Raw genomic sequence first — 15,559 nt, forward strand, 5'->3', positions numbered from 1 at the left:
GACTAAACCAATGGCATGAGTTTGGGGGTGGTACTATCTGTTTGGACAACCTGTTTGTAAACAATTATTATCTGTTTGGTGATGCTAGTGCCGCTAAAAATTACACACTTCAGTTTTAAGAGGCCTTCATTTCCTACGGCTGTTTATATTAATTGTAACTAAATTATTGTTCTAAAGAAACAATGCAGAAGTTATAGTGACTTTGCCCTCGCCTCTATAAATAATAGATCTACATTGTTTATTTGGTCACTGCTGTCATGATTGTCGCTGACATGTGAAGTGTGGTCCATCTAAATGGCCTACTAGTGTCCTCGCTTTTGAGGTGCCATTGTATTGTGAAGGTCAAGGTTTTAAAATTAGCCTCATCTCTCCACAGTCTCGTGTCATGTTTCATTTTAAGGGCATATCCGTTCACTTTTGTGCAATAAACAATAGTTTTGTTACTGTGTTGGGTCGCCACATGATGTCCTGAAGCAAAACCGGTTGAGAACCACTGGTGTACACACATTAGAAGTCTTCCCTTTTAGCTGAACTGTGATATCATCAGATCTTTCTGTGTCTCTCTCCCCTTCTCGTTCATTATTCAGTCTGATTAGAGATCACACGTGAAGATGACATTGGTGTGATGAAGAGTGTGAGGTATGCAAGCCCCAGGCATCGTTCTGTTTTTCTGCAGCGTTGCCAAATGAGCTGTAACCTTTGCACAGATGCGCTCTGTTTCATTTATAACTCCCTTTCCCTGTCTGTGATTGCCTGTCATTTATATTCCAACACTCACATGTTTACATGCAAATAAATCCATGCACAGGAAGTACTTTTTTATGAAATGTGTGTACATTTTGCAGAGGTGATTGAAGCTTAAACTATGCAAATTATGTTTCTGAGAGTTCACTTTGTTAACATTGATAGAGAAAGGGAAAAACATCTCTTCACCTTCCTTTTAGGTTCGGGTCATGTTTGACCCGGGAGAGGTAGATAATAATTTATAAATACCACATAGTTTTTAGTACGGGAACCAAACTTTGGGACTTTATCAAGACTATCAAAATACACATATGTATTTATTTTTCCAGATATTTTAATACAATTGTTTAAGAGACATAGCCATTTAAAAAAAACAAACATCTTTTGCATTCGTGGGTCAATTTTGACCCAGGCATCAATTGTGGCTTTACACATGATTATGTTGATTTGTTCTTTTTTGTACATCTATGAATTAGATTTTTACTTAAACACTTCACTTGCATTTTACCTCTTTCCCAAACTCTCTCACACACTTTGTCTCTCACTGGGACTACACACACACACACACACACACACACACACGTTGGTGCAGCTATCATTATGAGGACTCTCCATAGACATAATGATTTTTATACTGTACAAACTATAGATTCTAACCCTAACCCTACCCCTACCCCTAAACCTAACCCTCACAGAAAACTTTCTGCATTTTTACTTTTTCAATAAAACATTGTTTATTTTATTTATTTATTTATTTAAGCGATTTGAATTATGGGGACACTAGAAATGTCCTCATAAACCACATTTATAGCATAATACCCTTGTAATTACCAGATTGTAACCTAAAAAAAAAGTCCTCGTAAACCACTTAAACCCGCCCACATTTAGTTGAAAATGAATATGCTGGTTTCATAACTTTTGACCACCAAGTTGTATTGAGCAGTTATGAGTAATATAGGAAATACATTAAAATTACTAGTAATTCTCACATTAGATGTTAATATAAAATTGTATGTTATGTTATATTTAGAATACATTTCTCAAAAATGTTGATAAAAAAGTCTTCATACGTATCACACTGGTTTTGCTGTAGTTAATGTATACTTTGAAATGCCAAAGAATTTATACATTGTATTATTTTAAAAAATGGCATATTATTTACTTTTATATTTATTAGTTAACATGCCAAAAGTATAAATATTTCTACATGTATGAACAGTTAGGAACATATTTTTGACTTGCAATATAGTTTTAGATGAAAACCATTGTGTTATGAATGATTTATAAGCTTGAACTCCACCGGGTCAAAATTGACCCGTGAATGCAAAAGTTGTATGCAGATCCTCAGTGCAATAGTAGGTTTAAAACACATATATATCTGTTCTGGAAACTGGGAAGTTTTAAAATTCAATCTAGCTTTAAATTGTTCTATATTCTAAAATCTGTTGAAACCGAATGAGGACACACTATGGGGCCGTTCACACCGAACTTGTTTTTGTGTCCGTCTGCATTGTTTTTCAATGTAAACATGTACTAGATGGATGTCTTGCGCAGGAGCGCTGAATTGTTTTAGATGCCATGTCAGGTTCTTTTAAACACGAGTCTCTAGCTGGGGTTCCATCTGAATGTTTAACATTTCTTAAGCCTATTTAAAAAAAAATTCAACTAAAGAAAATATGAATCGTTGTTGGTTTCTATCCACTACGTCATGCGCATTATCTTGACGGAGCCACCTTGTCTTGATGGAGCAGCTGTACCTCGTTTTATTAAATACTGAGACAACTATAAGTAAGCCATTTGTAGGTTAATTTTCTCAAAACTGTAAACACGGTGTCTCTGTGGCACTATAAATGGTATTCAGTTCTAAATTTCAATGTAAATGTCTGTAATTTAGACTAATTACAGTAATGATCTTTTGGAAAAGGCTGTAATCTCACAATAGACTTGGTAATATCCAGTGTGTACTTATTTCCCACCAGAGGCCGAGCTGAGAGCAAATCTCCTGCATTATTTGCAATTTTCTTTCATAACCTTAATTTCTATCCTCATATTTGCTAATCAGACACATATGATGGTGTGATGTCACCAGAGGCTAAAAAACATGTGCTAGAACAATTTGAACGGGTTGTAAACAAGCAGAGCTCAATATTAGTGTAATCGAAGTTAATAACCCTGGGGAAATTGTCTCTCACAGTTATTATCGCCAGTTTTCTCTTTCTGCATGAATTTCACAAAAACATGTCCAGGTCACTTTGCACTCCAAAAATAAAGAAATTAGCTTCTTCTTTTTTTCATCGTTATAATTAAGATTTTTGGTAACACTTTCTATGAAGCCCATATTAATAATGCATTGTAAAGGCATTATAAATGTATTATACTGCATGATGTCTCATATACCATATAATAAGTTATAACTTCTCATAAATAATTATAACTATAGTTATAGTACATTATAAGACTTCCCCTATTAGAGTATAATGCATTATAACACAAGCAACATCCAATTTTAACACAGCAGAAGTTAATAAAGTTAATAAGTGCTGTATAGTGTAAACAGTTAAAAGGCTTTATGACATGATCATATTATAAGAGGTCTTTGCCAGTATACAAGTCAAATTTATATACTGTAAGTTATTTATAAAATAAGTCTCCAAATAAGCTGCACATACATTAAAGTTTATTGAACAGAGTCCAGTGTGGAATCTGTTTTATTTTATTTTTTTATGCTTGGGTGTGTTTACACCCAACAAGATTGGCTACATGTGTGATCAACATACACATTTTGTAGATATATATATAATATATATATAAACCTTGTAGCTTTATAAGTGTTTTTTGTAATATCTCAGATTTGACACTGAATGTGTGTTCTTTTGTATTTTGTGCATGTATAATGTATATAACTTGTCTTATAACCACTTTAAAATATCTTATGGATGTTTATAATAAGACATTGCTTTTGTCACTTTACTTAAAGCATACCTGTTATATATATATATATATATATATATATATATATATATATATATATATATATATATATATATATATATATTACAAATATATATAATACATTATAACTTCTGCAGATAAAATTGGATGTTGCTTGTGTTATAATGCACTATACTCTAATGTATAACTATGAATAGGGAAGTATTAGAATGTATTATAATTGAGGTTACAAATATTTATGAGAAGTTATAACATATATTATAAGGTGTATTATGACGCATTATAATGCCTTTACAATGCATTATAAATAAGGGCTTCATTGAAAGTGTAACTGATATTATTTGCATTGTAACATTATTTCAATGACAATGAAGCACATTTCCTCCCCTTATTCTCATTCTGCCAACACATGCTTGTGTAAAATGTATGTTGGCCTTAAGTCTCATGTTCTCTTTGCGAAACTGGAGGAGGAAGCCATTACTTCACAGATTGTAAAGAGCATTTCCCAAGAAATTCAAACAGCCTACTGGAAAAAAAAACCCCACTGCATTACATCCTGCAATGGCTGAAGATTTCATTTTACTCTCATGCATGTCTGTCTTTCACTGTGATGTCTCTTTTTGTTGTCCATCTTATAAGAGGGTCATCAGAAGGGCAGTTGGGTAAAACTGAAGTTATCTGAGAATAGAGATGAGAGTCATTTTTTAACCAGGTTTCAGGTCGACAAATGCCAAACTTGAGCATTTGACATGAGGGTCCAACAGACTTTACCTATCAGTTTTGATCTTGCAAAACTATTTTTATAAAATAGATAATTCTGACAAGTTCTGATCGGATGAGCTGTGTTTATATATATATATATATATATATATATATATATATATATATATATATATATATATAGCATAATAATCATAACTGTTTAGGTATATTGCTGGGTTGAGACTTTTTACTTCCTGTTTACTTCAAGGTTCCAGTATGTAATAGGCACTCTACAGCCTATCAAATCAAACGCCTGACCCACTGTCTTTCAGAATCACTCCTCCTGTGAGTCCATTTTCCTCTTCTTTTTGTCTTCGACTCTCATTTCTGTGTGACTTGAGTGGCCCGAGACACTGATGAGCGTCTATTTGACCCTGTTGTTGTTATCAAGAATAGAGGTTTATGAAAGGAGAAAGGAATATTTTAGCCTGTTTGTTATTTATAATGCGTGCGGTGTCTATTCACATGTTTCTCATGTGGCCAGAATTAGCTTAATTTCTGACTGTGCTGGATTTTTAGTGCACTGATGTGTGATATGTTGATGTTACTGAGAAACCGAGGATGAACTTGCACATAGGGCTGGGCAATATAGCAAAAAAAATTACAAATAAATAAATATGAATATTTTCAGACTTTTGACCATATTCAATATACATGTAGGCCTATATCTCAATAGTTATGTATTTGCTCTGGAAAATGTGACAAAAGGGTGTTTTGTTTCATGTAAGGACTAAAATACAGTATAAATTCTGGTTGAAGACCCCATTAAATTGCTTGACGAGTGTAGTTTTTACATCATTAACATGAAGTTGGGGCAGGAAATATGTTTTTTAAATATGGTTTAATTAGCATTATTGTTCTCAATGAAAGATCAAGTGTTGGGTCTGGTATATTCTTCACACCTCATTGGCTATACATTTTGCTGTGTTTAAATTTAGATTAAATTGGAATAACGGACTTTAATTGTTTAATGGGATAGTTCACCCAAAAATAAAAATTCTCTCATTTGCTCACCCTCATGCCATCCCAGATGTGTATGACTTTCTGTCTTCTGCTGAACACAAACTAAGATTTTTAGTAGAATATTTCAGCTCTGTAGGTCCATACAATGCAAGTGAATGGTGTCGAAAACTTTGAAGCTCCAAAAAGCACATAAAGGTACCATAAAAGTAATCCATAAGACTCCAGTGGTTTAATCCATGTCTTCAGAAGCAATCCAATTGGTCTTGGGTAAGAACAGACCCAAAATGTAGCTCCTTATTTAGTGTTCATCTTGTCATTGCGGTCTCTAGACACGATCATGATTTCAAGCTCAGTTACACTTCCTAGTGTTTGATGCATGCACAGATCACTAGAAGTGCAATCAAGCTTGAAATCATGATAACCAAGAAGACTAAAGATGTCAAGATTTAAGGTGAAAAAGGAGTTACATTTTGGTCCGTTCTCACCCAAAACTGATTGGATCGCTTCAGAAGACATGGATTAAACCACTTGGTTACTTTTATGCTGCCTTTATATGCTTTTTGGAGCTTCAAAGTTTTCAACGCTGTTCTCTTGCATTGTATGGACCAACAGAGCTGAAATAGTCTTCTAAAAATCTTCATTTGTGTTCTGCAGAAGAAAAAAAAATCATACACATTTGGGATGGCATGAGACTGAGTAAATCATGAGAGATTTTTCATTTTTGGTTGAACTATCCCTTTAAGTAAGTCACTTCTTATATTTCGCAGAGAATAAAAAACGGAGAGAAAAACACATTACGGAAGCATAAAACTGGTTTTATATTTCTTTAGATTTTGTTCTTTTTATTTGTGCTTACCATCAACACTCTTTATTTGCAGTCCATGTAAAAGCACAAATTATTTGTTGTTAGTCGGTGTGATTTTGCTGTTATGTAAATGCACCCTAAGAGATAATGATGCTGACATTTGCATTCAATAGAAGATGCATCTTTGTACGTGTTTTGTGTTCCATTTCTGAAGTTTATAAGAAGCTTTTTTGAGCTTATAAAGCATTGAAAAACACATGCGAGTGAGTCTTAAAAGAACTCGTTTCACCTCTAAATCAAAAAGAAAAAGTATGAAAGAAACAAAAAACGGTTTTCTCAAAATCACATTATAGATGCTGTTATGTCCTGACTGAAAATAGAAAGAAAGTGTGTGTGTGCTGGTTGAACGGCAGTTTTGATTTTGTAATATATGTTGTGTCTGTTAGATATGGAGTCAACAGAGAGTCTAGTGTCACCAACCCCCAATCAGATGTCAATCAGACCTGCAACAAACCACAACGACCCCGCACCAGCAAACCACAGCATGAGCGGTAAGAAAACACACAAACACACATAAGAAAATCCATGCAGGGAATTTACATTTACTTGAAATGTCTGAACTGACTTTCCAATGCTTCATACGAGAGAAATGTTTGGTGCATTTATTTGATTAATCTGTTTGCTCGACTTTAAAGCTGCATAGCAGTAATATAATATGACAAATAAACAGTGATGTAGTGTTTTGTTTATAGTGTTCTGCCACTCGCTGGACAAAGTTGATTATTAAAGAGCTACATTAATTTAAAAACATGTGAGCTCCCTTTTACTGAAAATGCTCTCAGCGCGCGCACACCTTATTATCCAAACATCAGAAATGCGCCATGTGCATCTTAAGTGCAGCTGTCTCACACTTTTCTGACAGTCGGACAGAAAATATAAAGAGCTGCTTCATTAATAAACCGTAACAATTAAACAGACTCTGGAACATCTACTGCCAATATGTTGCTCTCGTTTAGACTGTGATAAGCTTTTTATTTCTAAAGTCATTATAGTCAAAGCCATTATTTTGCCAGGCAGCCGACTGCCTGCTGTTAATGCACACGCTATCAGAATAACCTGGCCACAAAATAATATGCACATTTTTAAATTGCGATTTTGTGCTTTTTTTTTTCTCTCTCCCAGTCTCTTTGCTCTATTTCATGATAAGAAATGCCAAAAAAAATATTTTTTTTTTCTTCATGCAATTACAGCAAAAAAAGCCATTAGAGGTTTTTCTTCATCGCTCATGAATTATGTATCAGAAAACATTAATATGCAACAATATTTTTTTTTTCCCCCCCAAGATAACCTATATTGACCAGTGTAACCTGTTCAAATCAGTGGCGATCTCTACAGTCAGGTGTATGTGTGTATAAAGGCTATATAACATATTTGTGATGATTTTGCTGCCAATATAAATTTAAATATCATAATGATTTTAATACGCTTTTGATTTGGCCATTAAGTTTCCTTAAGTCCGTGCCATAAGACAAATTATGTGATCCTTCAATCTCTTGCGACTTGCGAGTGTGTGAGCATTAAAATCAACATGAAATCAAAATGTACCCTGTTTGTTTTATTAATTTGCATTCGTGGTCTTATTGTGCATGATTTATCTAAGAATTTTTTCTTGTCTTGAAATGTTATAACCCCTCAATGTATTAAAATTTCATATTCGCAATATAATGGACTTTATTCTGTATGGAACGCCCACTTTCCACGATCCAACCATGTCCATGTTTATGTGTGCCATGTTTTATTTATATATTATTTTTTAACTGTATCTACAGTATACAAAATGTATTATTCACTATGAAATGGTGAATGCCAGGGCAAATAAATTTCCTTGAATTCTTTGTTTTACTTCAACATTCCCCTTTGGTTATTTGGAAGTGCATTAATATTTAAAGGGTTTTTGCAGATTTCATTGCCTCTTCCAGAGGAGATGAGGGGGAGGGGGGTGCGAGATTTCGACCGATCCTTCAAGACATTTATTTTCACAAACCCTCAAAGGAGCTGATGCTAAATATGCAGCTCATTAGAATGAGATTCAAAGCCAAGATTTGTCTTTTTTTATTATTTTATTTTTTATGTAAACCGGCCGTCACGGCAGCTCAGAGAACGCAAGCGCCCTTTATGTTTCTCTTGAAGGGAATCTGCGTCCAGCTTTTTGTCCTCTATCCTCTGGGAATCTCTTGGGAGGGATCATTTACTGCTGCGTTTCAGCAGTAAATAATTTCAGCCTTTAGCCTACTTAAGCAACGACTCGAAAGATGCATTTAATTGGTTTAGTGATTATATAAAGAGCATTTCATTTATGCATGTGGTTTATAGAATTATTTAAATTTCACAGAATAAAATGACATGACGTGAGTTAATACAAAAAAATATAATTATGAATGTATTCTTGGAGTATATATGAAGAATATAATATTACTCATACTCAGACTGACGCTCAATTGTTGGGGTGCTGATTTTTATTTTTATTTGCTATAGTTCCAAAACAACATCTTGTCAAATGAATTGAAATAAACAGGATTTCCACAATCATGAAAAAAAAAAAAAACCCCGGTAATATCAGGACAGAACTTTCTGTTGTAAATCTAAATTGTTCTGGTTATGCTCAGATCCATAATATTTTCTGATTGCAATCTCTAGAAAATTATTATTTTTAAAACCTTATTTAGTAACCAGTCAGTAAAAAGTAAAGGAAATTGATTGGTTATTCCTTTCCATTTCCTGTGAATGCCAGTCACCCCATCTGTATCTCTAACATTGAATAATGTATGAATATTTAATATGATCTCTGACAGTAAATATTCAAACACGGTTTTATATATCAGTCTATTATACAGTGGCAAGAAAAATGCTGGACATTTTTTTTTTTTTTTTTTTTTTTTGTGGGCTGATGAGACCAAGGTTGAATTGTTTGGGAAGAACACTCAGCACTACATATGGCATAAACAGGGCACCGTATACCAACATGAAAACATCATCCCAACGGTGAAATACAGTGGAGGGAGCATCATGATTTGGGGCCTGGACCGCTTGCCATCATCGAGAGAAAAGTGAATTCCCAAGTTTATCAAGATATCCTACAGGATAATGTCAGGATGGCTGTGCGCCAGCTGAAGATCAGTAGAGGTTGGGTGATGCAGCAGGACAATGACCCTAAACATCGACGTAAATCCACTACAGAATGGCTTCACAAACAGAAAATCCACCTTTTGGAGTGTCCCAGTCAGAGCCCAGACCTTAACCCAACAGAGATGCTGTGGAATGACTTCAAGAGAGTCGTTCACACCAGACATCCTAAGAATATGGCTGAGCTGAAGCAGTTTTGTAAGGAAGAATGGTCCACAATTCTTTCTGATCGTTGTGCAGGTCTAATCCAGAAACGCTTGGTTGAGGTTATTGCTGCCAAAGGAGGATTGACCAGTTATTAAATATAAGGGTTCACTTACATTTTCCACAGCACTGTGAAGGTTTAATGGGATGTGTTCAGTAAAGACATAAAATATAATAATTGTTTGTGTGGTGTTATCTTAAGCACATTGTGTTTGTCTATACTTGTGACTTTGATGAAGATGAGATCACATTTTATGACCAATTAATGCAGAAAACCAGGTAATTCCAAAGGGTTCAAATACTTTTTCTTGCCACTGTACATGCATAAAGGTAGTGCTATTTTATGACTCTCTCTCTCTCTCTCTCTCTCTCTCTCTCTCTCTCTCTCTCAGGGCATTTGTTGGGAATGTTTGGGAGTCCAGGTTTGGGAATGTCTTCAGTTTCCAGTGTCTTTCCCCTGATCCATCAGCCAGGCTTCAGTCTTCACTCCTCTGCTCCAGGCCGGTCTGTGTTTGGTGGTCTGGGAACTCTGGGAATGTCTGCCGCATTGGCTGCCCACTCTCAGCTCGGAGCTCTGCCAGGTATGTTGGTCAGAATATGTCATAATCTTCAAATGTCACTATGCAAGTATGTGTCTTCACAGGTATAATGTCGGCCTGCAGACTGACAGCATAGTTCATTAAATAAGCCACTCAGACTGTGCATTACTGTGATTTTACTACAGATAAGAGGTATTTGTCTAAATCGCTGTAACCCGTGGACTCTTGTGGCTTATTGCTTTTATAATGTGGTGGCAACAGCAATATGATAAAAGACTCCAGTGTTCAATAAATGGATACATTTAGTATTAATAACATTTGGAATTAATGTTTTTCCACTAAAATAGTTTATTAGCCTGTTTACAGTTTCCAAACAATGTAGCAAATATAAATATAGTATATGCATTGTTTGATCTGCGTTTCACATCGGCTTCAAGCGTGCCTCATCCATTCAAAATTTAAAGCAGGGGTTGCGCTAACCAAAATTTCTTCGCTATTTACCTTTTTTCTTTTTTCTTTTAATTGATGGATAATTCCTAATTTATTAATTGCTATTAATTTAGTTTATTGCCCTGAAATGTGTAAAAATGACAATTAAACTGACTTTGTTCACCAGTGTATAATTTTCCAAAAAGTGTGCGAGGGGTGATTAAGAAATATGACTGATATAAATAGACCATGACGGAAGTTTTTCTACTCGGTGATGGATAAAGATTTCTTTTAGCAACGCCTGATTTAGAGTCGTAACTATTCATTTTATAATAATTAGGGGTGTCAATTTAACGTGTTAATTCAGTGCGATTAATTATGTAAAAAAAAACATGTTAAGAAATGAATGCAATTAATTATGTACTCGGACCGTAATAAGGAATATTCCTTCCATCGGAGGATTCAAGCTCGATGTACCTCCTGTTTTCAGCAGGGGGCAGTAAATGAAACTCCAGCTGTAAAGGCAACGCACAGATTTACAGAGAACAAGCCACACTCCGGTTTGCTTGACACTTGTGACAGCACAAGATGAGAACAGGTTTTTGCGCTCAAACACAGCTGGACGGAACTTGAACCTTGAGACGTGTTTTTTTAGGTTTCGAACTACGTTTAACTTGACACAATGACTTAAAAAAAGCTGTGTTTATGATGCGATGCAACTAAAGTGTGATGCTCCAAAAGCTCCTTAGAAAAGCCCTTATAAATCTATTTATCAATCTAGATTGACGAATGGATCGCTGTGGACTGTAGGACAATGATGGACTTATGTTCAATAATATGGAAATAAACAATATATTGCCTTTTCGTATGGTCTTATCAATGCTTTACTCGTATGCCACAATAATGTAATGCATTTAAATTATCGGAATTATTATATTTATAATAACCCTAACCCTAACTAACCCTATTTAATAATTATATATTAAGTTATTGTTATTTAAGGGCCTTTTCTTTAAAAAAAAAAAAAAAAAAAAAAAAAAAAAAAAAGCAAAAATCAAAGTTTCAGTGAGACTGTGACGTGAGACGATGGAAGTGAATGGGGCCAATTTTTGGAGGGTTTAAAGTCAGAAATGAAACTATTCCTTTAAAATAAATATTCCTTCTTTAAAACAATTTTCGATATTCAATCATTTTTCATTTTAGTTTCAGAATGCTCATTCAAGTGCTGAAGAAAGCAGCTCTATTCCAAACTCGTCTTCCCAGATTGTTCTCACACAGGCAGCATGTATCTTCTTTATAGTGTTCTACATCAGTCCAGCAGTCCACACTGAGGCCTTGACATTTATGAAGACCTAAACGCTGCGGGTCAAAGCTTTGCTTTAACCTCTTGTATCAGTTCGGGTCCCTCAAACTCTCCTGTAATCGCTTTGTGTCACGCAATGTTTCTCTCTGTGCAGGAGCAAAAGATTGTTGCCATAAAAGCAAAACCTGAAGGACAATCGAATACTGAATCTGTCTCGTCAAAAAGATCTTTTCAATGTTATAACCTGATGCTTTTGTGATTGTGAAGTGTTTGTATGATGTTGCGTAATCCGTGTAGGACATGGTGCGCAATTTGTCGTAAAGTAGATGTTTACAGTGTCTTGTTTTTGCAGCTGTGTAGGGAGCGAGCGATTGCGGAAAATGTTGTGCGATTTCTGCTTTAGATTTACCATCTTCAGCATGTTTATAATGAAGGACTGAAATGAAAGTGTGTGAAATAGCACCAAAGTGTGTTTGAAACAGGATTCTGTAATCACAAGATGAATTCTCTGAAGCTGTCAAATCGGCATCTGTTTATATAGATTTGTTTTGCTCTCAGAGGATTTATGAACATGTTTTTGGGCTGTTTAACAAAGGTGATGTGTTTCTGTGTCCTTTGTTAATGAGACAGCAACTGCAGTATATTACAGCAACTTTAAGTGAAATAGCACATTTTAGGTTGGTTTTTACTGTATTTAGCACCTCGTGTTCAAGTGTGTACAGTTTCTGCATTAACCCTTTAAGCTGTAAGGGTGTTTGTAAAGATTTACTGTTTCAGTGGCATACCCAAAATTAAAGGCTTACTTTTTTTTTTTTTTTTTTTGTTTTTGTCAAGATGTGTCAAGTGTTTGGTATCATTGTAAAGAAAACTTTTCAGTTTCTTTTACTGATATAGAATATGATAAAATATGAGACTCTCTTTTTGCTTTTTTTGTTATTTTTCTGATTTGACATTATATATCTCTTGCTGTAAATAAGGTGGCTCCGAAAAACTGCTTTTGTTTTGTTCCCAATCATGTCAACTGTAACTGTGAACTTGTCGTATCAAATTTTGTGTTGATACGACAAAGCAATCAGAAGTTATAGCATTACAAAAATAATTTATCCAAGTCTCCAAAAGCCTCTCCAAACAAATAAAACATAATAATTGTTCTTAAGAACTAATTACACATGCAGACACAACAATGACTAAAGGTTTGCATAGCATGCAGACGTGATTTTAGTAATGAGATTTCACAGAATGAGTTTCATTCTGTGCCATTTGAGTCATCATTGAGTCTGTGTCATGTACTTGGCGCCATCTCCTGGTGGCCATATGTAACAGTCACCAATCACAAGTCTCTCTGCCGAAATATGGATGATTTTTTACACTGATCTGAACTCATTCCGATTGGTTTAGCATTCCATGATGCTACATAATTTACGAAGATGTCATCTGATCCAGGAAAGCATATGTGTTCTCAGCCAGATTGCAAGATGCCAGATAGCCAGATTCTGTGTGCTTCGGATGCATGGATCATTAGATAATTTACACGATTACCTTGTGTGTGGGCTCGTTTGAAAGATAATAACCTCCTCTAAGTAATGGTATGTGATATTTTATTGTCTTTTTATTTTTCGTGAAGTTATAGGTGAAAATGCGGCATACAAGCAACACATGTTCACATGAAATATCAAAATATGTCAAAGACATATACTTAGCTATTACTCACTATATTTTTGTCTTGTATTCTACTCTTTGAGAGCTTACCAACAACATAAAACACATGGCAATTTGATGAGTTTGATATTTTTACTGATTGCAATAATACTGTATGTACAGTGCAATTTTTTTAAAATTTTTTTAATAAATTATCAGAAACGGAACACTTCTGATTTGTCTGCAAATTTCAAAGCACTTGTTCTGTTTTGGTCATAATGCCTACATGCATTGGAAAGTAGAGCTTCTAAGCTTTCAAACGATACTTATTTTGTGTTTGTCAAAACTGCAGTTATTAATATAATTATAACTACATTTATTATTGTGGCCGGTGGGCCCATCCGAGCTTAAAGGGTTAATTTTAGTTGGGGTTTTCAAGCTATATAGTATCATTTGTAATCATTTCTCACTTACAAAAATCTTTTGTGTCCTACAGCCCAGGGCTGTGTGATATACAAAATATTCATGATATGTTTGTGATTTAATTTTGCAGCCGATATAAAATTAAAGTGATAGTTCACCTAAAAATGTAAATTCTTTCATCATTTACTCACCCTCATGCCATCTTAAAACTCGTATGACTTTCTTCTGTAAAACGCTATTTTTTGTGAATAAGGAATGCATTTTTGTTTGTTTCTTACCCACACCTATCATATTACTTCAGAAGACATGGATTAAACCACTCGAGTAGTATGGATGACTTTTATGCTGCCTTTATGTCCTTTTAGAGCTTGAAAGTTTTGGACGCATTGGCTTGCATTGTATGGACCAAAACACCTAAAACATCCTTCAAAAAATCTTCTGCACAAGAAAGAAAGAATATGCAATTTTTGGAACTTCATGCATGTCATTTTTTTCATCTAGCAATTAAAATGTTTTGTTAAAATATATATATGCAAGTAAATGTTGCTGTTTCATTGTTTTATTGGTGCATATAAAAGAAAATGATTAAATATAATTCTTCTATGTGTTTAATTATTCAAAAACAGTGTGTAAAACATGCCTTATTTTAAACCAGATGTTTAGATTGTTAAATTATCTGTTTGCTCCTCTGTTTTATCAGATTGGTGGCATTCTGTAGATATTAACGGTCAGGGGTCAGCGGTGTTCTTCCCTCATCTTCTGGGTCTGCCGGCGTTATTCAACACCTCGTCACTGAGTCGAGACCAAACTTTGCTCCAGTCCCGAGCTGCCAGTAAGAACGGCCATGCTTCTGCTAAAGGTGCGAAATAATCACTCGTATGCATGTGGAGTTGCTACCCTAAATTGAAGGCTCGAAATCAGTCACTTATAAGGTTCCATTTTAATTACGATGCTGCCTATGTTGGCAGTAGACCGCATAGTAGCTCGCTAGGGTTTGCTATCAAAATAATTTTCAGTTCCTTCAAGTTTATAGAATCACATATTTGACGATGTACAAACATATTTGCTTATGCTTCATGCATGTTATTTTCTACAGCCATCTCTTCCACACTCTCTCCAGCGCTCACCCCTTCAGATCCAACCAAGAGCCCGAAATCCAGCCAAAAACCAGCCCAAAACCAGCGCCAAGAGAAATCTAGGCACAGAACAAAAGATGAGGTAAACATTTTTTTTTATCACAAATTTACCGGCATGTTGTTCCAAACCTGTATGCTGATATTGGTCAAGCTCTAAGAAGGACCAATAGACATAATAAAAGCATCATAATAGTAGTCCATCTCACTTGTTCCAAGTCATTTGAAGCCATATGAAATCTTTGTGTGAAGAACAGACTGAAAGTTCGTTCCTCAATGTTTTGTTGAACAAAATTTTATGTTCGCTGAAAATGAGTTTGGAAAGACCTGATGGTCAATTGTAAATAATCTTAATGCTGGGCAGTATCATATTACATGTTATGTTGATTATGTAATCAGATTACAACAATCAAGTACTTGTAATGACATTATATTCTAAAATAATCAGATCAGAGTTACTTTTTATTTGGGATGCCCCAGT

General features: G+C 34.8%; 1 protein-coding gene across 1 annotated transcript in view; it reads left to right on the forward strand.

Annotated features, from left to right (window-relative positions):
* LOC127447535 (bromodomain adjacent to zinc finger domain protein 2B) overlaps positions 1-15,559 on the forward strand; it is a 93,294-nt gene that overhangs the window by 28,472 nt on the left and 49,263 nt on the right. Inside the window, exons 2-5 of the mRNA XM_051709484.1 lie at positions 6,673-6,777; positions 10,006-10,194; positions 14,646-14,804; positions 15,042-15,163. Of these exons, the coding sequence (XP_051565444.1) occupies positions 6,675-6,777; positions 10,006-10,194; positions 14,646-14,804; positions 15,042-15,163 (573 nt within the window). The 5' untranslated portion in view covers positions 6,673-6,674. The remainder of the gene's footprint in view (positions 1-6,672; positions 6,778-10,005; positions 10,195-14,645; positions 14,805-15,041; positions 15,164-15,559) is intronic.

The sequence above is a fragment of the Myxocyprinus asiaticus genome, chromosome 10, assembly GCF_019703515.2.
Source record: "Myxocyprinus asiaticus isolate MX2 ecotype Aquarium Trade chromosome 10, UBuf_Myxa_2, whole genome shotgun sequence".
NCBI lineage: Eukaryota > Metazoa > Chordata > Actinopteri > Cypriniformes > Catostomidae > Myxocyprinus > Myxocyprinus asiaticus.